Source organism: Thamnophis sirtalis, unplaced genomic scaffold, assembly GCF_051295495.1.
Source record: "Thamnophis sirtalis isolate CommonGarterSnake01/CBP01778 unplaced genomic scaffold, rThaSir2_p1.2 scaffold_2, whole genome shotgun sequence".
NCBI lineage: Eukaryota > Metazoa > Chordata > Lepidosauria > Squamata > Natricidae > Thamnophis > Thamnophis sirtalis.
Genome location: NW_028261382.1, coordinates 44,930,243 through 44,956,321, shown reverse-complemented (window position 1 = coordinate 44,956,321; position 26,079 = coordinate 44,930,243). Strand labels below are relative to the sequence as shown.

The 26,079-nt window shown below is 46.0% G+C and overlaps 3 protein-coding genes across 6 annotated transcripts in view; 1 reads left to right on the top strand and 2 right to left on the bottom strand.

Moving 5' to 3' along the window:
- The window catches only part of IGSF9 (immunoglobulin superfamily member 9), a 42,988-nt gene extending 34,642 nt beyond the window's left edge, over positions 1 to 8,346 (bottom strand). Inside the window, exons 1-3 of one of the 2 annotated variants that reach the window (XM_087705260.1) lie at positions 8,030 to 8,346; positions 2,671 to 3,001; positions 1,258 to 1,455 (exon numbers count right to left, since the gene is read on the bottom strand). In XM_087705260.1, coding sequence (XP_087561386.1) covers positions 1,258 to 1,455; positions 2,671 to 2,728 — 256 coding nt within the window. In that variant the 5' untranslated portion in view covers positions 2,729 to 3,001; positions 8,030 to 8,346. The remainder of the gene's footprint in view (positions 1 to 1,257; positions 1,456 to 2,670; positions 3,002 to 8,029) is intronic. The other variant, XM_087705261.1, reaches the window with a different exon arrangement.
- A 5,803-nt stretch (positions 8,347 to 14,149) lies between these two features.
- DUSP23 (dual specificity phosphatase 23) lies at positions 14,150 to 18,190 on the bottom strand. 3 transcript variants are annotated; one of them, XM_087705256.1, is made up of 3 exons: positions 18,048 to 18,190; positions 15,847 to 16,121; positions 14,150 to 14,888 (listed from the first exon to the last, which is right to left on the bottom strand). In XM_087705256.1, the coding sequence occupies exons 2-3, from the start codon at positions 16,114 to 16,116 to the stop codon at positions 14,703 to 14,705; spliced, it is 456 nt and encodes a 151-aa protein (XP_087561382.1). In that variant the 5' UTR covers positions 16,117 to 16,121; positions 18,048 to 18,190; the 3' UTR covers positions 14,150 to 14,702. The 3 variants fall into 3 exon arrangements, with proteins under 3 accessions (XP_087561382.1, XP_087561383.1, XP_087561384.1); XM_087705257.1 differs by having other exon boundaries at positions 18,009 to 18,059; XM_087705258.1 differs by lacking the exon at positions 18,048 to 18,190 and adding an exon at positions 17,760 to 17,782.
- Positions 18,191 to 20,733: 2,543 nt separating this feature from the next.
- On the top strand, positions 20,734 to 22,862 carry LOC148048724 (C-reactive protein-like). The gene is made up of 2 exons (XM_087703711.1): positions 20,734 to 20,843; positions 22,242 to 22,862. The coding sequence occupies exons 1-2, from the start codon at positions 20,786 to 20,788 to the stop codon at positions 22,844 to 22,846; spliced, it is 663 nt and encodes a 220-aa protein (XP_087559837.1). The 5' UTR covers positions 20,734 to 20,785; the 3' UTR covers positions 22,847 to 22,862.
- The last annotated feature ends 3,217 nt before the right edge of the window (positions 22,863 to 26,079 follow it).

The window sequence follows — 26,079 nt, the reverse complement described above, 5'->3', positions numbered from 1 at the left end:
AAAAGAGAGAGATAAATCGAATTTGCAATCCAATCGAATTAAAACGCATGGTTTTTTTAATTCATCCGTGCAGCCGGGCGAGAACTAAAGACAGTTTGAGTCATTTTAATGGTGCTATTGCAGGTTTTCTGAATTTATCTTGCAGGCTTTGCAGTGTGAACACGAAAGCCGAAAGCCGGGTTGAACTTTGCTTCTTGCCCTCCAGAACGAACTGACTAAATTGCTTTATGGCTATATAACTTTACGATGGGGCTTCAGAAGGAATCCAGAAGGAAAGTTCTTTCGTTTCCGAACTCAAAAGGGAAGGCGCGTTTGCTAGGATTCGCTGCCACCATTTCATCAGAATTAAAGAGGCATTAGCGAAAATAGAATACAAGAAAATGTTTTGGAAATGAAATGACACGGGGAGTTTAAAACTCCTGCCAATGGTGGTCCCAAGATACTATTAACCAGTTAGTTCCAAACTTCTGGTTGTATTTACACAAGGTGTTAAAAGTTTAGATAGACCTCGACTTAAGGTAAAGGTTCACCTCACCTCGCACATCTGTGCTAGTCGTTCCCGACTCTAGGGGGCAGTGCTCATCTCCGTTTCAAAGCCGAAGAGCCAGCGCTGTCCGAAGACCTCTCCGTGGTCATGTGGCCGGCGTGACTCAACGGCGAAGGCGCACGGAACGCTGTTCCCTTCCCACCAAAGTGGTTCCAATTTTTCTACCAGCATTTTTTACCTGCTTTCCAACTGGTAGGTTGGCAGAAGCTGGGACAAGTCACGGGAGCTCACTCCCTTATGCGGTGCTAGGGATTTGAACCGTCGAACGGCCGACCTTTCTGATCGACTAGCTCAGCGTCTCAGCCACTGAGCCACCATGTCATCGACTTACAAACATTCATTTAGGGAGCCGAGGTGGCGCAGTGGTTAGGGTGCAGTACTGCAGGCCACTTCAGCTGACTGTTATCTGCAGTTCAGCGGTTCAAATCTCACCGGCTCAGGGTTGACTCAGCCTTCCATCCTTCCGAGGTGGGTGAAATGAGGACCCAGACTGTGGGGGTGATATGCTGACTCTGTAAAGCGCTTAGAGAGGGCTGGAAGGATAGTTTTGCCTTGGTCTCTTAATTTAATTCTGCATGATATTTGGAACGCTGACAATGAAAACTAAACCGATGAATATTTCCCCTCCCTCAGGCATCATCCATGCTGCGGCACTCATCCCAGACCAGGGGAAAGCTTTTCCAGTTGAACTTCTGCCTCAATTCACTCACCAACGTAATCTGGATCCACCCGGGGGGAATACAGCCCGAATTTGATGAAGATGGGAAGCAAGAAACCGAATCGCACCCACTCAATGACGTAGAGCGGGGGATTCGTCTCGTCTGGCTTCAGCAGGTTGCAGCGCAGAAGGGCGCTCTCTCCTTGGCGGCCAACCACCGTGCGCGGTTGGGCTTTGCTGTTGTTACCTGCTGGGAATAACATTGAGAGAGAGGGCGATCAGCCACGCTGAAGCCTTTTTGAGGCTTCCGTTTTTCTGCCTCATTTTTTGGAGGCTGCCCTGAGCTTGCTTTTGGATCAAGGTAAAGGTAAAAGTTCCCCTTGCACATCTGTGCCAGTTGTTCACGACTCTAGGGGGCAGTACTCATCTCCGTTCCAAAGCCGAAGAGCCAGCGCTGTCCGAAGATGTCTCCGTGGTCATGTGGCCGGTATGACTCAACTCCCGAAGCCGCATGGAATGCTGTTCCCTTCCCACCAAAGGTGGTTCCTATTTTTCTACTTGCATTTTTTACCTGCTTTCAAAATGCTAGGTTGGCAGAAGCTGGGACAAGGAACGGGGAGCTCACTCCGTTACGCGGCGCTAGGGATTCGAACCGCCGACCTTTCTGGTGGACTAGCTCAGCGTCTTAGCCACTGAGCCACCACATCCATGGACCAAAGCAGTATCAAAATTCCTCTAAGGGGAGGAAGTGGCTTCCACGAGTCTTTTTTAGGGGGGGGGGGCAACCTTTTGGGTTAAGGCGGTATCCAAATTCCTCTAAGTCAGGGGTGTCAAACTCAAGGGCTACGGGGTACTTAGATCTGGCAGAGGGCTGGAGGAGGCTGTCATGGCTGATAATGGGGCCCAGGAGGCCTATGTGCCCCCCTCCCAGCACTGTTTTTGTTGGCAGGAAGTCATCACGACTGAAAACTGAGCTTTTATATCATCCTCATTGTCTTTTAATGACCCCATAATCCCTTGCGGGGTGGCGTCTGGGCCACTGAATGGAGCTGAGTGTTTACTGGCTGGATGCCCTTCCCTGTTGCCCATGCGGAGTTTTGTGTTCCGCAGATATATTCTCATGGTGCCCAGCGAGAGAAATATCCATCTCTAGGACCGAATTCATAGCCTCCAGACCGCTCCTAGAGTTTGGGAGCCCGTTTTCACTGGCAGGGTGCTTGGGCGCCCCACAGGTACCCCCGACACGAGTGATGTCAAGCTGGCCACGCCCACTCCATCTCCCCACCCCCAAGGTCAAACACTTCCCTGATGCGGCCCGCAATGACCTCCCCTGCTCTAAGGGGAGGAAGAGGCTTCCATTTTAAGAATTACTTGCATGTTACCGGCAAAAGCCGACCCCAACTTTATCCTCAGTTTCGGCAGGGGTCCCTGGGTGAATTCCCAGCCCCTCTCCCGTCCAGCTTACCTCCAGCAAGGCTGATGTAGACCAGGCTGACGCAGACAATCCTCAGCAACCAATTCATAGCACAGCTACCCAGGCCCAGCGCTGCGTGGGACGACCGCTTCTTCCGAGACCCTCCGCGCGTGGGATATTTGGGCAGCGGCCTCTAGGGGAAGGATGCCAGCCCACAATCACACCGTCCTCGCGCACCAAGCTGCTGGCTTTTCAACGCAGCCTTCCAGAGGTGCCAGGGAAGCGTCTGGCACCCAAGCCCCGCTTTTCATCTCCCGCCGATCTGTCGGTGGGAATCCCGGAGCATTTTCGGTGGGGGGGGGGTTTCCCCTTCAGCATTGACCTGTTGAGAGCGAAGTTTGCAAAAGGAAAGAAAATTGAGACTCTTCTATACAAAAGGCTTTATGGAGGCGGGCTCTCCCTTTTTAAAAAAATCTTTCGTAAACTTGTTTTAGTTCCGAAGAAAACCCAGTACGGGAGAAGTAAAATGGTCCTTTCGCCTTGTTTTGGAAAGACGCTTTAAAATTTAAACATTTTCACCGTTTCAAAAGGATTCTGTCTGTCCTTGGGCCATATTCCTACAATAATAACCGCTTAGAGAGGGCTGAAAGCCCTATGAAGCGGTATATAAGTCTAATTATTATTAATAATAATAATAATAATACCAGGTGATAGCAGGGTCGCCGAGAAGGAACATGAAAAAATCGCAAGATACCAGGACTTAAAAATCGAAATTCAACGACTATGGCACAAACCAGCAGTGGTAATTCCAGTGGTAATTGGCACACTGGGTGCTATTCCAAAAGCACTGGAGTTACATTTAAAACAGTTAAAAATTGACAAAATCACCATCAGTCAAATGCAAAAAGCCGCACTGCTTGGATCTGCACGCATATTACGAAAATACGTTACGACGTCCTAGGCCCCTGGGTGGGGCCCGACTAGTAACCAATGCCAAATCCGGCGAAACAACTGGCCGCTGTGATACAATTGTATAATAATAATAATAATAATAATAATAATAATAATGGCTTTTAAACCAAGAATGCCCAAACTTGGCAACTTTTAAAGACCTGTGGACTTCAACTCCCAGAATAACCCAGGCAGCATGAGGAATTCTGGGAATTGATGTCCATGTGTCCTAAAGTTGGACCACCTTATAGATAACAGATTGACAGAGTTGGAAGGGACCTTGGAGGTCATCTAGTCCAACCCACCCCCCCTGCCCAAGCAGGAGACCCTGCATCGTTTCTGACAGATGGCAGTCCAGTCTCTTCTTGAAAGCCTCCAGGGATGAAGCTCCCACAGTTTCTGAATAACAGAATAATAACAAAGCTAGAAGGGACCTTGTAGGTCATCTAGTCCAAACCCCACTTCCCCAGCTGGAGACCCTACACCATTTCTGACAAGAGTCCAGGCTCTTCATGAAAGCCTCCAGTGATGAAGCTCCCACAACTTCCCAACTTCTGTTCCTTTGGTTTATTGTTCTCACTGTCAGAAAACCTCTCCTTATTTCCAGGTTGAATCTCTCCTTGCTCATTTTTCATCCATTATTCCTCAACTTACGACCACTACGATAGTTCTCGACAGTTGCAATGGAGGGCTGTGAAGGTTGGACTATAAGGAAGGCTGAGCACCAAAGAATGGAGGCCTTTGAACTCTGGTGGCTGGAGAAGACTCCTGCATTGAGTCCCTTGGACTGCAAGGCCATCCAACCGGTCAGTCCTAGAGGAGATCCACCCTGGCTGCTCTTTAGAAGGCCAGATCCTGAAGAGGAAACTCAAAGACTTTGGCCACCTGATGAGAAGGAAGAAGGACTCCCTGGAGAAGAGCCTCAGGCTGGGAACGATGGAGGGCAAAAGAAGAAGGGGATGGCAGAGAAGGAGGTGGCTGGATGGAATCACTGAAGCAGCCGGCGTGAGATTTAATGGATTCCAGAGGATGGGAGAGGACAGGAAGGCCTGGAGGAACGTGGTCCATGGGGTCGTGATGGGTCGGGCATGATTTTGCAACTAACAACAACAGGCCAGTTTGAATTAAATTTTACTTCAAGCTCCATTTCCGTTTTTTAAAACTCCACCTTTCTGCAAATCTGGTCCAGCCTCCATCGCTGGCTGCATTAAACTTTAGAAAAACAAGCCAATCACGAGGTTATTTTCCCGTGTTTTCTTCCTGTCTGCAGTTCAGCTCCATTAAAAACAGGAGATAATTCCTCTTCTTTGACCTCTGCACGCACGCACACACACACACATCAAAGGAATTTAGCCCCCTTTTGCAGCATTTTGCACTAGGAAAAGTGCAAAACGTTAGCCTCAGCTGGGGAAAAAGAGATTTCACTCCCTTAAAAAAAAAAAAGAAGATATTCCTTTAAGAGAGAAGGCAGGAAATTCAGATTAAACTGCAGAGATGAGAGTATCCAATTATAGGCTTGGCCCCAGCTTGACAATTAGCGCAAATAAATCCTTCTGTAAAACTGGACAGGCCTCTTTAAGCAGCTTAACCTGGCCAGCAGTCCCAGCTACCCTCTAACGTCTATTTTATCCTCACAAGAACCCTGCAAGGTAGGCGAGGTTGAGCGACTGGGCTTCCGGATCAGTGGCAAATCGTGGCAGGTGAAATGCAAATAAATTTGCAAATTTTGCCAACAGTTTCTCGCGCAGTTTTGAAAGACCGCAATTCTCAAGGACCATCCTCCCAGCAAGCCTTTGACCACTAGAAAGAGCAAGAATTTAAACTTTTCATGTGCTCATTTCGCAACTAAGAAGTACCTGCTTCTAAGTTCACAACAAAAGTGCTAAGAACACAACTAAGGATGACCAAAACAGGGGTTGGCTATTTTGCGTATTAAATTCGCATTATTTGCCGATTATGACCGTCAAGATAAAAACGCCCCATGTAATTTTCTAGCAATTAAAGCGAATTTCCTTTGGAAGATTCGTCTGAATTTTAAGTTATTTTTCAAAACTTAAAAAGGACATTTTCCCCCCTCAAAAGAGCAAGCATTTACTCCCGCAGCCGCACCACACCGCTATAAAATAAGTCCAGCAACATCCATGAAATCCAACTTGATTTAGTAAAAACTTAGCATCCAATTAAAACTTGATTGGGTCATTTTTTATCCCTTCTCTGCATCTTCAATTTTTTTTTAACCAGTTTGGATGAACAAAAAGGAGACATATATGTTTTAGATGCCAAGAAGATACCAGAGGGGTCTTTTTAAAAAGACGTATTTTATTTTATCCAATTCCCATAGCTGCCCAAGAAGTGATTTTATTCCCTACAAAATCCACCCCACTTTTAAGGGGAGGGGGGGACCCTAACAAGCACCTACCTCGAGGGACGATCTCACACACACCCCCGGCCACAAAATTCAATATAATTCTGTTTCTCCTGGCTGCTGGCAACGGGAGGAGAAAATTTCATGTTTCTTTTCAAATTAAAGGCTCAAAAGGTGTGCCAACTTCCGCTTCCTTGGGGTCAATTTCCAAATGCAAAAAATAATAATATATATATTAAGTTTTGTTTTGCAAAACAATTGTCCAGAAAAATCAGGATTTTTTTTATTATTAACTTCCGCTTCCTTGGGTCAATTTCCAAATGCAAAAAAATAATAATATTAAGTTTTGTTTTGCAAAACAATGATCCTGAAAATCAGGATTTCACCCTCCCCCCTCCATCCTCTCTTAGTCCCTTTTCTGGGAGTTTTTAAACCTAGGAAAAAGCAGGCCTGGCTGGAGGTGTTGGACAGAACAATTGGAATTGTAGTCCAGGGTTTCTGGGAGGCGTCATGAGGAGGAAAATAGGAGATTTCTGGAGGTGCCAATTCACACAACCTCTTTAGATAGGCCCAGGGGTGCACTGGCAATAAATGTGCCAAGTGGGGCACAACTGTAGTAAATAAATCAAGATTTATTTGCAGGACTCCTATAAAGGCAGCACCCCCCTTGGACGGTTGAGGGCTAAATGCTTTTAATGCTTTTATTGTTTAAGATTTTAACCTAGTCTAAGCAGCTCGAAGTTGCTCTGGCTAAGCGAGGTAGATACACTGAATAATAAACACAATTAACAATAAGCAACAAATAAGCAACAGGCTGCAGAATGCAGAGAAATTGGAGAAACTGAGCTGAATGTGTTTGTGTGAACAAGCATTTGGGATACAATAAATTGTAAATAAATACAAATTTGATAGATAGATAGATAGATAGATAGATAGATAGATAGATAGATAGATAGATAGATAGAATAGGAAAATTAGATAGATAGATAAATAGATAGAATAAGAAGATTAGATAGATAGATAGATAGATAGATAGATAGATAGATAGATAGATAGATAGATAGAATAAGATTAGATAGATAGAATAAGAAGATTAGATAGATAGATAGATAGATAGATAGATAGATAGATAGATAGATAGACTAGGAAGATTAGATATAGATAGAATAAGAAGATTAGATAGATAGATAGTTAGATAGATAGATAGAAAGAAAGAATAGAATAGGAAAATTAGATAGATAGATAGAAAGAATAGAATAGGAAAATTAGATAGATAGATAGATAGAAAGAATAGGAAGATTAGATAGATAGATAGATATAGATAGAAAGAATAGAATAGGAAAATTAGATAGATAGATAGATAGATAGATAGAATAGGATTAGATAGATAGATAGAAAGAATAGAATAGGAAAATTAGATAGATAGATAGATAGATAGATAGATAGATAGATAGATAGATAGATAAATAGATAGATAGAAAGGCTAGATAGAATAAGATTAGATATAGATAGAAAGAATAGAATAGGAAAATTAGATAGATAGATAGATAGAATAAGATTAGATATATAGATAGAAAGAATAGAATAGGAAAATTAGATAGATAGATAGATAGATAGATAGATAGATAGATAGATAGATAGATAGACTAAATACTCCCAGTGTCTCTGATAAATAGGGGACCCACGTGCGTGGCTACCCTCCCCGCCGCTCTTCTTGATAGCTCCGTGGGAAATCAACCCACCCAGGAGTCCGGCTTAAGCGGTCTGAGCGCTTCCTGAGCCCAGGGAAACATTTCAAGAGACTGGTCCTTATTGAGGCGGACGCTACGATCCTTCTTCAAGTCACTGAAAAATCTCAGATCTCCTTCTTTTCATCTCCCTCCCCCCGTCGGTGGGACGCGCCGCTTAAACCCGGTTTAGCCCCGCACGGGATCAGACCCACGCCGTGCCCGCCCCCACCCCGAAGCTCAAGCGAAACCCGCGTGTTCCCCTTGCATAACCGGGTTTTGCACGGGTCCGGTTCACACGAAGCGCAGGGAGAATCAGGATCGCAGGGCTGCTGGTGGGAGAAGCGGACCGCAACGGGATGCTTACCTGCTCGTCTCCGCCGGGAGATGCCCACTCCCGGCCAGGGCTCTCGGTCCGGTCCGGACAGCCCCCGTCCCGCCGCCATCCACGGCTCCGCTAAGGGCTAACTTTGCGCGACGCGAAGCTTTGCAACGCGGCGCCCGCGGGTGACCGGTCGCTGCGCTCTCTCTCTCTCTCTCTCTCCCCTTGCACTCCGTGCAATTTACTCCGCGGCTGCTCCGAAGCGCAAATCCGATCCTCTTTTTTGCATCTGCTCCAAATCGCGATTCGGATCGACTTCGCTTTGCTAGAAAACCAAGCAGACGCTCAAAGTGGGAAACTCCTGTCCGGGGGGGGGGGGGGGGCGTGCGGGGAGGAAAGTTCCCACACAATGGAGGGGCGGGGGCTTCGCTCTGCTGCTCCCCCCTCCCACTCCCCAGCCTCTTGGTTGCCCGGGACAACGGCCAATCCCCTGCCCGAAAGCGTTCCTTGCGCCTTCCGAATGCACCAATCGCCGGCAGGCAAAGGCTGGACACGGGTGCTTTAAAAGAGGAGCTGGAAAGGGGGGGCGTGTCTTGGTACCTGGGGGAGGGATTTAATGTCGCAAAGGTGTCTGGGAGGTGTAGTTTTTTTCTCTCCCCACGGGAGGGGTGGGGCAGAAAGTCTAGAGCGGTTCCACTAAATCGGTGCTTTTTTCTCAACTTTGGCAAACTTTAAGATGTCAAGATAATCCATCCTTCCCAGGTGGGTAAAATGAGGACCCAGATTGTTGGGGGAAAGAGGCTGACTCTGTAAACCGCTTAGGTAAAAGGTGAAGGCTCCCCTCGTACATATGTGCTAGCTGTTCCTGACTCTAGGGGGCAGTGCTCATCTCCGTTTCAAAGCCGAAGAGCCAGCGCTGTCCGAAGACGTCTCCGTGGTCATGTGGCCAGCATGACTCAACGCCGAAGGCTCACAGAACACTGTTATTACCTTCCCACCAAAGGTGGTTCCTATTTTTCTACTTGTATTTTTCACCTGCTTTTCAACTGCTAGGTTGGCAGAAGCTGGGACGAGGAACGGGGAGCTCACTCCGTTACGCGGCGCTAGGGATTCGAACCGCCAAACTGCCGACCTTTTTCTGATCGACAAGGTCAGCAACTTAGCCACTGAGCCCCCTACTTTAAGACAGGTGGGCTTCAATTCCCAGAATTCCCCACCCAAAAAAAAAACTTGGAAATGGCTCAGGTTGCGAAAGACTGGTGCTAAATGAAGTGGGGTGTTTTGTTAAAACGGACAAAGTACATGAATTCAACAAATAAATATATACATGAAAAGGGTCACCGGCGGTTGAAAAGCAAGCTTGGGTGGGGAATTCTGGGAGTTGAGCCCTTTCATTTGAGGCAAAACTCACACAATTTTCTTGAGGTCCAGTAGTCCTTCCTTCCTTCCCCTTTTCCTTCTCTTCCTTCCCTCCTTCCTTCCACCCACACCCTTTTTCACCCTCCCTGTCCCTTCCTTTCCTTCCTTCCTTCTTCCCCCCTCCTTTTTTCCTCCCTCGCATCTGCTTCCATCATTTTTCCTTCCTTCCTTCCCTTTTCCTCCCTCACCTCTTTCCTTCCATTGTTCTTCCTTCCTTCCTTCCCTTTTCCTCCCTCACTTCTCTTTCCTTCCATTGTTCCTCCTTCCTTCCTTCCCTTTTCTTTCCCTTCCTTTCTTCCTTTTTCTTTCCCTTCCTTCCCATTTATCTTCCTTCCCTTTTTTCCCTTCCTTCCTTTCCCTTCCTCCCCTTTTCTTTCCCTTCTTTCCCTCCCGTTTCTTTCTCTTCCTTCCTTCCCTTTTCTTTTATTTCCTTCCCTTTTCTTTCTCTTCCTTCCTTCCCTTTTCTTTCCCTTTCTTTCTTCCTTTTTCTTTCCCTTCCTTCCCATTTATCTTCCTTCCCTTTTTTCCCTTCCTTCCTTTCCCTTCCTCCCCTTTTCTTTCCCTTCTTTCCCTCCCGTTTCTTTCGCTTCCTTCCTTCCCTTTTCTTTTATTTCCTTCCCTTTTCTTTCTCTTCCTTCCTTCCCTTTTCTTTCCCTTCCTTTCTTCCTTTTTCTTTCCCTTCCTTCCCATTTCTTTATCTTCCTCCCTTCCCTTTTCTTTTATTTCCCTTTCTTTCCCTTCCTTCCCTTTTCTCTCTTCCTTCCTTCCCTTTTCTTTCCCTCCTTCCCTCCCTTCCCCTCTCTCCTCTCTCTTCCTTCCCAGAGCAGGCCCTGTGGCATCCCCTCCCCACAGTTACACCAAGATCAAATCCAAGTTGCCATACAATGAAGTCACTTAATACCCCACCTGTTGCTTCTCGATCCCACCCAGCCCTCTTTCCTGCGTTTTTGGGCCCTCCCAACCCCCAACCCCCCCCCCCAGCCTCCCGAGGCAGGAAGCCAACATTCATGGCCTGCAGGTATCCCAAAAGACGAGATTATCCCCCCCCCAAAATCCTCCACCCTTCTATAATCAGCACCTCCGAGAGAAGGAAACAAGATACGGCTTGAAGGGGCTTTTAAGATAATCCAGGTCTCTGCCCAGGAGACATCGGATCCCTCCCCGGAGAGGCTGCGCTGGGGGGGCACCTGCCGGTACTTGATCCTTCCCTCCGCTGGGCCCAAAGATGGATTTTTCACAGCAGGGAAAAAAAGAACTGGAGTTTTATTCATGCCACCCTCCCTCCTCTGGATTCCAGAAGGGCTAAAATGCAGGATTGGCCCCAGGGGGGCCCCTTGAGCCAAATCTGCCCCCCTTGGTCCACAATAGTTATTGCTGTAAGCAAATTTGGTCATTTATTTTCCTTAAGACAAGTCCCACTTTTATTAAAAGGAAAAAAAAACCCCACCTTATTGTCTTTCTTTCCCTTCGGTTTCCTTTCTTCCCCTTATTTCCCCACTTTTCCATCTTTCCTACCTCCCTTTTTTCTTCCCTTCCTTTCTTTTATCTCCCACCCTAATCTCCCACTCGCCCTCTTCCCCTTTAAAATTCCTCCTTCCTTCCTTTCTCCCTCCTTTCCTCTTCCTCTTCCAATTCTCTTCTTCTTTCCTTCTCTACCTCCCTGCTACTCCAATTCTCCTTCCTTCCTTTTTTCTTTTCCTTTCATTTTTCTCTCCCTTCCCTCAATCTCCCACGCACCCCTTTCCCCTTCCAATTCCTCCCTCTGTCCTTCTTTTCTCTCCCTCTTCCAATTCTTTCTTTCTCTCCCGCCCCGCTTCTCCAATTCTCCTTCCTTTTTCTTTTTCTTCCTTCCATTTTTCTCTCCCTCCTTCCCCAATCTCCCACTCACTCTCCCTCTTCCAATTCTTCCTTCCTTCTTTTCCTCCCTTCTCCAATTCTCCTTCCTTCCTTTTTTTCTTTTCCTTCCCTTTTTCTCCCCCTCCCTCCCCAATCTCCCACCCATCCACCCTCCCTCCCTCTTCCTTCCAATTCTCTACTTCTTTCCTTCCTACCTCCTCATTCAATTCTCCCTTCCTTCCCTTCCTTCTCCAATTCTCCTTTCCTCCCTCCCGTTTTTTGAGGCCAGCAGTCTCTGCCTGGGAGAGCTAACTAAGATTTTAAAATATAATAGAAATAATAAGATGCTGAGCTTGTCAATCAGAAAGGTTGGCAGTTCAAATCCCGAGCGCCGCGTAACGGAGTGAGCTCCCGTGACTTGTCCCAGCTTCTGCCAACCTAGCAGTTCGAAAGTGCGTAAAAAATGCAAGTAGGAAAATAGGAACCACTTTTGGTGGGAAGGGAACAGCGTTCCGTGGGCCTTCGGCGTTGAGTCATGCCGGCCACATGACCACGGAGACGTCTTCGGACAGCGCTGGCTCTCCGGCTTTGAAACGGAGATGAGCAGCGCCCCCTAGAGTCGGGAACGGCTAGCACATAATGTGTGAGGGGAACCTTTACCTTTATAGTTAGACACTAAATATGATTTCCCCCCACCCCCCATTCCCAGAGGCCTGAACCTGTCCTTTTGGCTGTGTATTTAAGGAACGTTTTCAAGGAGGCATCTGGCTCAACACTTCTGGTCTTAAAATCCCCCCTCCCTCCCTGCAAAACAGGTCCTAGAGGCAAGGTGGTGCAGTGGTTAGGGTGCAGTACTGCAGGCCACTTCAGCTGACTCTTATCTGCAGTTCAGCGGTTCGAATCTCACCGGCTCAAGGTTGACTCAGCCTTCCATCCTTCCGAGGTGGGTGAAATGAGGACCCAGACTGTGGGGGGGCCATATGCTGAGTCTGTAAACCGCTTAGAGAGGGCTGAAAGCCCTATGAAGCGGTATATAAGTCTAACTGCTATTGCTAGGTCCGGAATATCCAAGCAATAATCACAACTGTGTTATTTTTTCCCCTCCTCTTCCCTTCTTTTTAAATATCTCCTCCGTTTTTTTTTGCTCCGTGCCCTGAGGCTGCACCACAACCCTGCTAGGTAGGAAGGGAAGGAGTAGAGTGGGAAAGATTTCCGTCGCCGAAGGCAACAATGGGCCCTTTTGCACAAAAAAGGCACAAACGAATGATTGTGCTTTCTTACAAGACCCTCCTCCCTCCACCCCCCAGTCATCTTCATTTAGAAAAAAAAAGTCGTTATCTCCCATTGTTTTTTTTTTAAATGGGTCTTACACACACACAAACACACACACACAGCTTCAGAGCAAATTGTCTTGCAAACTGTCCGTTAGCTGTTGGGAAGGGCTCTTAGCTGTTGGGAAGGGCTCGATGACGCAAACCCAGCTGTGGAGTGGCAAACAGGCTTATTCTTCCCAGAGCTGAATCCCCCCCCCACAATTCAGGGGAAGGGGGGGGCGAAATTCTACTTGGGGGTGGGCGGTTGGGTGGGTGTAGAATTTCTCCGATTTTAATCCCCTACGAAGATTCACCCAGTTCCCTTTTGTGGCTGGGATTTCACCCGTGAAATGGTTTGATCCCAGGGATGGGGAAGGGTGGGGGGGGTGGGGGGGCTGGCCTTGCGTGGGAACGCTCTGGGTTCCTCTAGGTAGGAGCACCCTTGCCCATAATCCTGGCTGGGGATGAGCAGACCTGGAAGTTGAAGGGTGAATTTGAGAGTGGGGTGGGGCAATGTTTTCATTAGATTAGGAGGCGAAGAGCAGGATATTCTTTCTGTAATTTATAGATAACAGAGTTGGAAGGGGCCTTGGAGGTCATCTAGTCCAACCCCCCCTCCCAAGCAGGGGATCCTACACCATTTCGGACAGAAGGCAGTCCAGTCTCTTCTTGAAAGCCTCCAGGGATGAAGCTCCCACAACTTCCAAAGGCAACTTCTGTTCCACGGTTTAATTGTTTTCACTGTCAGGAAATTCCTCCTTATTTCCAGGTTGAATCTCTCCTTGCTCAGTTTCCATCCATTCTTCCTCGACTTATGATAGTCCTTGACTTACGACAACTATTGAGGCCGTTTCCATTGCTAAGCGAGACATTTGTTAAGTGAGTTTCGCCCCGTTTTACGACCTTTCTTGCCACAGTTACTAAGCAAATCCCTGCAGTTGTTAAGTTAGTCACACGGTCGTTAAGTGAATCAGGCTTCCCCATTGCTTGTCGGACGGTCGCAAAAGAGGATCATGTGACACACACACACACACCGGGATGCTGCGACCATCATAACTATGAACCAGTTGCCAAGCATATGAATTTCGATCCCAGGATCAAAATCACTGCATCAGTCATAGAGGTGAAAAACGGTCGTAGGTTTTCAGAGCCGTTGTCAATAAATTGGACAAATCACTGAATGCCCCCCTTGTTCATTTAACAACCACTGCGTTGTTGTTTTTTTTCCACATCCAAGGTCACAAAATCGGTCGTTGTCACGTGGTGACCCGCTTAACGACTGCAACAACCCGTGAGCCTCATTACGGTTATAAATTGAGGACAACCTGCAAATAAATAAATAAATAACCTGGCAGGCAGAAGCACCATCTGATATATATTTTTTATTATTGTTAGGATGGCTTCTCCTAATCGTCAAGGCTATCCTTAACCAGAAACTTCCCAACTAGGAATCTCTGGAGCTGGATGTGGCTCTTTCATTCTTCTGCTGCAGCTCCCTGTCGCTCAAAATATGCATCACAACCGCCAATGTGCTACACCCAGCTCAGCATGTGATTTATGGAACTTTTGACCCAACCATGGATAAATCCAAGAAAAGTTTTAGAACAAAACAGAACAGTTTAATTCAACTACATATGCTAGTTTTGTGGCCGCTCAGGAAAGTTAGGCACGGGAAGGGTTTCTGTGGCTCCCGGTGTTTTCTTTTGTGTGGGGAACGGTTCCAAATGGCTCTTTGAGTGTTAAAAGTTTGCCGACCCGTTCTAAACCTTAAAATCCAGGATTTTCCCCCCCGAACGGTCTTGAATCATTCCTCCCCCAATATTTTCCTTTTCCTCCGTCCAAACACACCCCTGGCCAGGCGCTTCTTTTTCAACTGTGGGGTGTAGTTCGTAATTTACAAAAACGGCAACGGAAATGTGAACACTTCGCTCTTGAGAAAGTTAACTTCAACTAACTCGAAGGGAACCAACAGATACGATAAATTGACTTGTGTGTGTGTGTGTCTGGGATCCCACTCGGACTGGATCCCTGCTGGATCCACTCTTTAAAGCCAGCTTGTGTCTCCTCCCACCACCTCCCCAAGAAAGGAGCCGAAAAAGACACAATCGTCGTGCTCTTTCTCACGGGCAAGTTCTTGTCCTTTCCCGCCGCTACTTTGTACGCTGGTAGAACTGGACGACGGTCTTCTCCTGGTCGTGAGTCTCAATGGAGCCCGGACGCAGCTGGCGGATTTTTTGGATGGCGTCCACCCCGCTGATTTTGTGGGTCTTGGCAAGGTAACACGCCAACATGGTTCCCGTCCGTCCGAAGCCCAGCAAACAGTGAACAGCCACGGCCTGGCGGAGGGAAAAACACGCGTCTTTGTTTTTTTTTTTTCAGTGTCATTTTCTTTATAACTTTTTTTTAAAAAGGAAGATAAAAATGAAGGCCAGCAAAGAGAAAGAGGAAAAAAAAAGCAAAGAGAAAAGCCAAAACGGCGAAAAAGAAATAAAAATAAAAATGAATATAAAACCGGTCGCTAAATGAATCATTGTAAGTCGGGGGCTATTTGTACTGTCCAAAATAATGTTCTTTAAACCCTAAAGGTGTGAACTTCAACTCCCAGAATTCCCCAGTCACCGTGGCTCATAGTCTGGGAGTTGAAGTCCACCCATCTTAAAGCAAGCTGACTGAGGGATTCTGGGAGTTGAAGTCCACCCATCTTAAAGCATGCTGACTGAGGGATTCTGGGAGTTGAAGTCCACCCATCTTAAAGCATGCTGACTGAGGGATTCTGGGAGTTGAAGTCCACCCATCTTAAAGTATGCTGGCTGGGGGAGTCTGGGAGTTGAAGTCCACCCATCTTAAAGCATGCTGACTGAGGGATTCTGGGAGTTGAAGTCCACCCATCTTAAAGCAAGCTGCCTGGGGGATTCTGGGAGTTGAAGTCCACCCATCTTAAAGCATGCTGACTGAGGGATTCTGGGAGTTGAAGTCCACCCATCTTAAAGCATGCTGACTGAGGGATTCTGGGAGTTGAAGTCCACCCATCTTAAAGCACGCTGGCTGGGGGATTCTGGGAGTTGAAGTCCACCCATCTTAAAACACGCCGGCTGGGGGATTCTGGGAGTTGAAGTCCACCCATCTTAAAGCATGCTGACTGGGGGATTCTGGGAGTTGAAGTCCACCCATCTTAAAACCAACAATTTGAGAAGCACTATAACGTTCTTAGAAATCTCTGCCATGTCTGTTTCTTGGACTGTCCTACCTCGCAGGGGTGACATCCCCATAAGGAGATAACCGAAACCCCCTTACCTCCCCCTTGGTGTTGGCATCTTCCACAATCTGCAGAAACCGCTGGATCTGTTCAGTCGAAGGAGAGCAGAAGTCGGCAATGCGCAGACGGTGCACTTGGATGCCCGGGCAGGTATCGTGGTAAGGCGGGCTCCGCTCGGTTAGCGACACCAGGTGCCGGATCCCGTGGTCATGCATGTACTGGTAGTGAGCAGGGAGCCGGGGCATGGCCAGGCCAGCCAACAGGCCTGAGACGACCCAAGAGAAATTGGGGGGCAGCGCGGAAGCCATGGGTCCTGCCAGAAGGGAGAAGAAGGATGGATTTATGGCTTGGTAAGGCATTTGGGTGCACTGCACGGAAAGGGGGCAAAGTTAGAAAGAAGAGTAATATATGTATGAAAGTGTTTCTAAACTTTTGCTAACTTTAAGATGGGCGGACTTCAACTCCCAGGATTCCCCAGCCAGGGAGCTCTGGGAGCTGAAGTCCACCCATCTGAAAGCAAGCTGGCTGGGGAATTCTGGGAATTGAAGTCCACAGAGAGAAAATGAGTGGAGTAGAGATGAGTAGAATAGAAATTAGACTAGACTAGACTAGAGAATAGAATAGAAATTAGAATAGAGACTAGAATAGAAATTAGAATAGAATTAAATAATAGGGACTAGACTAGACTAGAGAATAGAGACTAGAATAGAAATTAGAATAGAATAGACTAGAGACTAGACTAGAAATTAGAATAGAATTAAATAGCAGACTAGAATAGAATAGAGACCAGAGACTAGACTAGAAATTAGAATAGAATAGAACAGAGACTAGACTATAATAGAATAGAGAATAGACAAGAAATTAGAATAGAATAGAATTAAAGAATAGAATAGAATAGAGACTAGAGACTAGAATAGAGAGAATAGAATAGAATATAGAATAAATAGAATAGAGGAATAGAATAGAATTAAGGAATAGATAATACAATAGAATAGGGAATAGATAGAACAGAATAGAGAATAGAATTAAAGAATAGAATAAAAAATAGAGTAGAATAGAATAAAAGAATAGAATGGAATGGAATAGAGAGAATACAATATAGTAGACGAATAGAATGGAATAGAACAGAATGATGATAAAGAAAGAGAGATGGAGGCGATAGAGAGATGATGAAAGAAAGTAGGAAGCAATCAGGAATCCTTGAGGCCATCCAGTCTAACCTCTGCTGGGTGCAAGAATTTAAATTAAAGCATCCTGCATAGATGGATAGCTAGGTTCTGCTGGGACTCCTCATTTGAAGAAGGAAGGGAAATAAATGTTAAAGAGTAAAAAAGAAAGGAGAGAGGGAGGGGGGAAGGAAGGAAAAGGGGGAGAATGAAGGAGGAAGGAAAGAATGAGGAAAAGAGAAAGAGCAAGAAAGGAAATAAAGAAATAAAGATAGATAGATGATAGATAGATAGATAGATAGATAGATAGATAGATAGATAGATAGATAGATAGATAGATAGATAGATAGATAGATAGATAGATATAGATAGATATAGATAGATAGATAGATAGAGATAGATAGATAGAAAGAAGAGAGGGGGAGAGATGGAAGGAGAAAAGAGATGAGAGATAATAGGCAGATAGGCAGATAGATAGATAGATAGATAGATAGATAGATAGATAGATAGATAGATAGAGATAGATAGAGATAGATAGATAGAGATAGATAGATAGAAAGAAGAGAGGGGGAGAGATGGAAGGAGAAAAGAGATGAGAGATAATAGGCAGATAGGCAGATAGATAGATAGATAGATAGATAGATAGATAGAGGAAGGAAGGAAGAAAGAAAGAGAGAGAAAGAAAGAAAGAAAGAATTAATTAGTTAATTTTCTGGCGTTCGGCCTCCCCCTTGTGGTCGACCCCAGCAATTGCAGGCGAGGCGAGAAGAAAGCAAAATAATAACCTCTCGTGTTTTTTTTTTTGCAGCTTCGACCTTGCAAAACTGTCTAAAAATAAACGCTCGTGGGGGGGGGGGAAGCTGTTGTGCGAATGCACTTCCTCCAAAACGACCCTCGCTGACCCGGGAAGGGCTGCCCATGCCCCACTCTTCAGCCCAAGTGATAGCCCCCTTTTGACGCCCCCCCTCCTCACCAGCTCTTAATTCTCCCTCGACTTCCCCCCGTCTGGCTTTGCAAGCATGCACAAAACCGACCGTCGCTGCTCTTCGGACTCCACTGAACCCCCGATCTACCTGAGATCAAGAGAAGGAAGTGCCAAACGCCCGCCTTCCCACGTGCTTGGCTTTGCCCCGGAACCAGCCGGCCGGGGATTCCCACGTGTCGAACGCGGCTCTCGCCAGCGGCGGGCAGACAAGGGGAAGGGAGCGTCTGGAAACGCCGCTCTCCTTCCCCTTAAAAGCGCAGAAGGCAAGGAGGGAGCGTCGCCAAAGGGAAAAAGCTCGATTTAGAGGCTGTTCTCCTCTTAGATAAACAGGTTAACAGAGTTGGAAGGGACCTTGGAGGTCATCTAGTCCAACCCCCTGCCCAAGCAGGAGACCCTGCACCATTTCTGACCAATGGCAGTCCAGTCTCTTCTTGAAAGCCTCCAGGGACGAAGCTCCCACAATCTCTGAAGGCAACTTCTGTTCCACGGGTGGATTGTTCTCCCTGTCAGGAAATTCCTCCTTATTTCCAGGTTGAATCTCTCCTTGGTTAGTTTCCATCCATTATTCCTCGACTTACGATGATAGTCCTTGACTAACAACCACTATTGAGGCCATTTCTGCTGCTAAGCAAGACATTTGTTAAGCAAGCTTGGCCACGCTTTACGACCTTCCTTGCCACAGTTGCTGAGGAAAATCCATTTTGGCTGGTTTCATGCCACACCTTGCTGAACACGGGTATTCAGTCCGTGATTCGGTTTGAGGAGAAAACCTCCATCAAACTAACCTGGCTTGGCCTCTTGGAGAGGGCAAATAACAATTCCTTCGGTTTGGAGCATGTTGTGAGAAGGTAGCTTTCTTGTAATCCTCCCTCCTGCACAAGCAGTCATAGAGAGCAAACTTCAAGAGGACTAGAAACATTCCAGGGCTAGAATTGTAACAGGAGGCACTTTCAAGAGGACAAGGATTTTCAAAAGGACTAGAAACATTACAGGAGGGACCTTCAAGAGGACTAGAAATACTCCAGGAGGGTCCTTCAAGAGGTCTAGAAACAGAGGAGCCACCTTCAAGAGGACTAGAAACATTCCAGGAGGGACCTTCAAGAGGACAAGAATTTTCAAAAGGTCTAGAAACATTACAGGAGGGTCCTTCAAGAGGACTAGAAACCAGTGATGGTTTGCCAATTTTTCAAAAGGACTAGAAACATTACAGGAGGGACCTACAAGAGGACACTCCAGGATGGTCCTTCAAGAGGTCTAGAAACATTAGAGGAGCCACCTTCAAGAGGACTAGAAACATTCCAGGAGGGACCTTCAAGAGGACTAGAAACATTCCAGGACTAGAATTGTAACAGAAGGCACTTTCAAGAGGACAAGGATTTTCAAAAGGACTAGAAACATTACAGGAGGGACCTTCAAGAGGACTAGAAACACTCCAGGAGGGTCCTTCAAGAGGTCTAGAAACATTAGAGGAGCCACCTTCAAGAGGACTAGAAACATTCCAGGAGGGACCTTCAAGAGGACAAGAATTTTCAAAAGGTCTAGAAACATTACAGGAGGGTCCTTCAAGAGGACTAGAAACCAGTGGTGGTTTGCCAATTTTTCAAAAGGACTAGAAACATTACAAGAGGGATCTTCAAGAGGACTAGAAACACTCCAGGAGGGTCCTTCAAGAGGTCTAGAAACATTAGAGGAGCCACCTTCAAGAGGACTGGAAACAATCCAGGAGGGACCTTCAAGAGGACTAGAAACATTCTAGGAGGGACCTTCAAGAGGAGTAGAAAATTCCAGGAGCGACCTTCAAGAGGACAAGAAATTTCAAAAGGTCTAGAAATATTACAGGAGGGACCTTCAAGAGGACTAGAAACCAGTGGTGGTTTGCCAATTTTTCAAAAGGACTAGAAACATTCCAGGAGGGACCTTCAAGAGGACTAGAAACATTCCTGGAGGGACCTTCAAGAGGACTAGAAACATTCCAGGAGGGACCTTCAAGAGGAGTAGTAAATACAAGGATTAGAATCATACCATCAGCAACCTTCAAGGGAACAAGAATTTTCAAAAGGACTAGAAACATTCCAGGAGGGACCTTCAGAAAGACTAGTAACATACCAGGACTAGAATCATACCATCAGCGACCTTCAAGAGGACAAGAATGTTTAAAAGGACTAGGAAAATATCAGGAATGGCCTTCAAGAGGACTAGAAACATACCAGGAGCAGCCTTCAAGACAGGACTTAAAACAGACTTCCAGTGGTCCCTGGAGCCTGCTTCACCCCCCCCCCCAAGTTTGTTTCCTGTTTTCTTTTTAATTAATCTATTTATTATTTTTAATGATTTAACAAAAAACATTTTATTCATTTTTATTTTTTTCTTATTTTCCACTTTTGCCTGACGACGGACCGTTTAAACTCAGTTACTCATCATTTACGTTAAAACCCGGCGACTCGACGGCTCCCCTCTTACTTCACTCCCTCCCTGTTCACAAATGATCAACTTCCAAAGTGGGAAGAAGGGAAGCAGCAAATATTGATTCTGGCCCTTGTTTTGTGTGTCCTTTTCCCACCAAGACCTCAAAAGACCTCCAAGCCCCTAATCCTGAGCCAGGGAAAACGGGGGGGTTTAATTTCCCACCCATGGGACGTCGTTTACTGATTAACCCAGCATGCAAAAGTATTATTCGCAGGACTTTGGTTCTGTTTCCAGGTGGAAGAAGACGGGGGATTGGCATTTTCCCTTCTTGCACACCAGGGTGTGTACACACACGCACACAACACACAAACACACACAGATACCATTGCCTGGCTCTTTCTTACCAAAAAGACCCCAAAAATGGAGGTATTTTTCCTGCTGCTGCTCGCCTGCTTCACGGAAGCCGTGCCGTCGAAAAGTAAGTGACCCATGAAGGAAGGGATGGGATTTGTAGTGAAAATTTGGCAGGGGAGGGTGGGTCCCTTGGCCAGGTGACTCTCTTTCCAATTTCGCGGTGGAGGAAAAAAAGGAAGGATAATAATGCTCGGTAGGACGGTTTTCCCCGACAAGGAAAAGGGTTCCTGGAGCCAATTTGGCTGAGATATATATATATATTTCGTCATTTAATAACTGTTTGAAGTCACTCGAAGGGCCATTTTTTTCACACTTGCGACCACGTTGTCAAAATTCAGACGGTTGGCAACCGAATCGAACTTACGACGGTGGCAGTGTCTCCCCGGGTCACAGGATTCCCCTTTTGCGACCTTCTGACAAGCAAAGTCATCGGGGAAGCCTGATTCGCTTAACGGCCGTGGGGTTAACTTCACGCCAGCAGGGATTCGCTTGAGAAGCGTGGCAAGGAACGCCGTAAAATGGGGCAAAACTCAACTTATACGTCATCCACTTGCTGTAGAGCCCAAAACTATTTGAAGGATTCTGTCTTATAACCACCCCAGAAGGAAGGTCCTCTGCTCATCTCAGACAGAAACAAGATTTAGGTTTCAATCGATCAATCAACAATTGATCAATCAGAATAGAGCTGGAAGGGACCTTGGAGGTCGTCTAGTCCAACCCCCTGCTCAAGCAGGAAACTCTGGATCGTTTCAGACAAATGACTATCCAATCTCTTCTTAAAGGCCTCCAGCGATGAAGCACCCACAAGTTCTGGTGGCAAGCCGTTCCCCTGATTAATTGTCGTCAATCTTAGGAAGTTTCCCCCTTAATTCCAGGTCGCTTCTCTCCTCGGTTAGTTTCCATCCATTGTTCCTTTTTGCATAAGTTACAGATAGTATTACGACCATCCATTTAGCAATTGTTCAAAGTTATAAGTGGGGTGGGGGGGGAAACGACGCAGTGGCTCAGTGGCTAAGGCACAATTGAGCTTGTCGATTAGAAAGGTCGGCAGCTCAGCGGTTCGAATCCCCAGCGCCGCGTAACGGAGGGAGCTCCCGTGACTCGTCCCAGCTTCTGCCAATTAGCAGTTCGAAAGCAGGTAAAAAAATGCAAGTAGAAAAATAGGAGCCACCTTTGGTGGGAAGGGAACAGCGTTCCGTGCGCCTTCGGCGTTGAGTCATGCCGGCCACATGACCACAGAGACGTCTTCGGACAGCGCTGGCTCTTCGTCTTTGAAACGGAGATGAGCGTCGCCCCCTAGAGTCGGGAACGGCTAGCACAGATGTGCAAGGGGAACCTTGACCTTATAGGCTAATCGATAAAGCTATAATAACCTTACATTCAACTCCCGCAAGGGGCGTGTGTGTCTTTGTCTACCTGTCGCCTCTCCGTTTACGGACGGTCTCTCTTCCTTCCCCGTCAGATATGGAGGACCAGGTCTTTCTCTTCCCAAAGCGCTCTGCCCGCTCCTACGTTCTCCTGAATCCCAGCCAAAATAAAGAAATGGAGCGCTTGACCATCTGCCTGAGTTTTTACTCCGAAATGACCCAAGATTTCAGCCTCTTCTCGGCCGCCTCCCGAGATCACCACAACGAGATCCTCCTCTTCAAAGTGCCCAATGGCTACGAGGTCATCCTGGGTGACCAAGCCGTCACTTTCAAGGTGTCCGAGAAACGGAGCAGCGGCCAAGCGGAAGATCTGTGCCTGGCCTGGGATTCGTCCACCGGCGTCGTCCAGCTGTGGCTCAACAGGATCCCCCTGCCCCGTAAAGTGGCCGCTCAGGGTTACCGGATCAAAAAGGATCTGATCATCATGCTGGGACAGGATCAGGATTCCTACGGGGGCTCGCTGGACCCCAACCAAGCTTTCGAAGGAGAGGTGGGAGAAGTCTCCCTGTGGGACACCGTCTTGTCTGCAGATCAAATACGGAGCTTCCATGGGCGGGAGAACTCTTCCCCTCTGCTGGATTGGTTGGATCTGAGTTATGAAATCCATGGGGACGTGATGGCTGTTCCTTCCTTACTTTGAGGCCTTTCCCCCTTCTCCCCCCCCCCCCGGCAATTTTTAATTTCTCTGTCCATCCGTCCGTCTGTCCACTCATCATCCATCCATCCATTCATCCATATCTATCTATCTTCCATCCCACCATCCCTATCTATCTATCTATCTATCTATCTATCTATCTATCTATCTATCTAATCTTTCTATTCTCTCTGTCTGTCTGTCTATCTATCATCTATCATCTATCATCTAACTATTTGCCTATTACCTCTCATCTCTCTCCCTCTCTCTTTCCCCCTCTCTTCTATCTATCTATCTATCTATCTATCTATCTATCTATCTATCTATCTATCTATCTATCTATCTATCTATCTATCTATCACCATCTATTTGCCTATTATCTCTCATCTCTCTCCCTCTCTTTCTCCCCCTCTCTTCTATCTATCTATCTATCTATCTATCTATCTATCTATCTACCTACCTACCTACCTACCTACCTACCTACCTACCTACCTACCTACCTACCTACCTATTATCTCTCATCTCTCTTTCTCCCTCTCTCTTTCCCCCTCTCTTCTATCATCTATCTATCTATCTATCTATCTATCTATCTATCTATCTATCTATCTATCTATCATTATCTCTCATCTCTCTTTCTCCCTTTCTCCCCCTCTCTTCTATCTATCTATCTATCTATCTATCTATCTATCTATCTATCTATCTATCTATCTAATCTATCTATCATCTATTATCTCTCATCTCTCTTTCTCCCTCTCTCCCCCTCTCTTCTTCTATCTATCTATCTATCTATCTATCTATCTATCTATCTATCTATCTATCTATCTATCTATCTATCATCTATTATCTCTCATCTCTCTTTCTCCCTCTCTCCCCCTCTCTTCCTTCTGTCTGTCTGTCTGTCTGTCTGTCTGTCTGTCTGTCTGTCTACCTACCTACCTACCTACCTACCTACCTACCTACCTACCTACCTACCTACCTACCTACCTACCTACCTACCTACCTACCTACCTATCTATCTATCTATCTATCTATCTATCTATCTATCTATCTATCTATCATCTATCTCTTATTATCATCTCTCTTTCTCCCTCCCCCCTCTCCCTCTCTTCCTTCCATCCATCCATCCATCTATCTCAGGGGTCTCCAAACTTGGCAATTTTTAAGACTTGTGGACTTTATCTCCCAGAATTCCCCAGCCAGCATGGCTGGATGATGGCCTGGATAATGGGGACCCAAGAGAAGGGCGGGCCTTTTGCAACAGAGAGCACTGTTCCAACATTGATCAGCGCTTTAAAAATAAATTTCAAATTGTTTACAACTGTCACCACCGTGTGTTATCTTTGGTTCTGGATTCCCTTTAGCAGTTTGTGTTTAAAATCGGTTTTGTAATCTTCTGCAAACACTTTGGGGGAAGGAATAACAATCGAGCGAATCACCAGCTCCGGGAAAATATTTTGATTGGACTCCAATCAGAAATGGAAACGTACCCAAAAAATATAACTGAGAGGTGGTTTTAGGAGAGCGTGAATGTCAGGTGTTGGCTTTTAAATAAAGATTGTCCAGATCTCTTATCTGATTCTGAGAAGAAAGCTAGTTTTGTTCCAAGACCAGGACATAGAATAATAGGCTTGGAAGGCACCTTGGAGGTCTTCTAGTCCAACCCCCAGCTCAAGCAGAAGACTTGCTTATACCATTGCAGACAAATTGTCCAATCTCTTCTTAAAAATCTCCATCGATGGAGCACCCACAACTTCTGGAGGCAAGCTGTTCCACCGGCTAATTCTTCTTACTGTTAATTCTAGGTTGCTTCTGTCCTTGGTTAGTTTCCACCCGTTGCTTCTTGTCCTGCCTTCAGGTGCTTTGGAGAAGAGGTTGAACCTCTCTTCTTTGGGGCAGCCCCACAAATATTGGAAGGCTGTTGTCAAGTTCCCACTAATCCTGGTCTTTGTTAGACTGGGCATGCCCAGTTCTTGCAACGGTTCATCATATGGTTTAGCCTCCAGTCCTCTGATCATTCTACAGAGGAATTATTCAGTCTGTCCTCTGCACCTCCATCACTGTCTGGTTTGGCTCTGCAACCCAACAAGACAGATGGAGACTTCAGAGGAGAATCAGAACTTCAGGAAAAAAAACATGGCTACCAACCTGCCTTCCATTGAGGACCTGCACACTGCAGGAGTCAAAAAGAGGGCTGGGAAAATATCTACAGACCCCTCGCATCCTGGACATAAATGGTTTCAACTCCTACCCTCAAAACGACGCTATAGGGCACTGCACACCAGAACAACTAGACACAAGGATGGTTTTTCCCCCGAATGTCATCCCTCTGCTAAACAACTAATTCCCACAACGCTGTCAAACTATTTACTAAGTCTGCATTATTATTACTATTATTCTTCTCATCCTTCCTATTGCCTATTTCCTATCTCCTCCCACGTACGACTATAACCGTGTTGCTTGTATCTTTCAATTTATATTGTTTTTATTTGTTTCCTAGTACAATTTGATAACCCTAACCTTGACTATCACCGAGTGTTGTATCTTATGATTCTTGACGAATGTATTTTATTTTCCTTATATGCACTGAGAGCAGATGCACCAAAGACAAATTCCTTGTGTGTCCAATCACATTTGGCCAATAAAGAATTCTGTTCTGTTCTGTTCCGTTCCATTCCATTCCTTATTTTATTCTATTCCCTACACTCTATTATTCTATTTTATTCTATTCCATCCTATCCCATCCCATTCCTTATTCTATTTCTACATTCTACTCTATTATTCTATTCTATCCTATCCCATCCCATCCTATCCCATCCCATTCCTTATTCTATTCTCTACATTCTACTCTATTATTCTATTCTATTCTATTCCATCCTATCCCATCCCATTCCTTATTCTATTTCTACATTCTACTCTATTATTCTATTCTATTCTATTCTATTCTATCCCATCCCATCCCATTCCATTCCTTATTCTATTCTCTACATTCTACTCTATTAATCTATTCTATCCTATCCTATCCCATCCTATCCCATCCCATCCCTTATTCTATTCTCTACATTCTACTCTATTATTCTATTCTATTCTATCCCATCCCATCCCATCCCATCCCATTTCTTATTCTATTCTCTACATTCTACTCTATTATTCTATTCTATCCTATCCTATCCCATCCTATCCCATCCCATTCCTTATTCTATTCTCTACATTCTACTCTATTATTCTATTCTATCCTATCC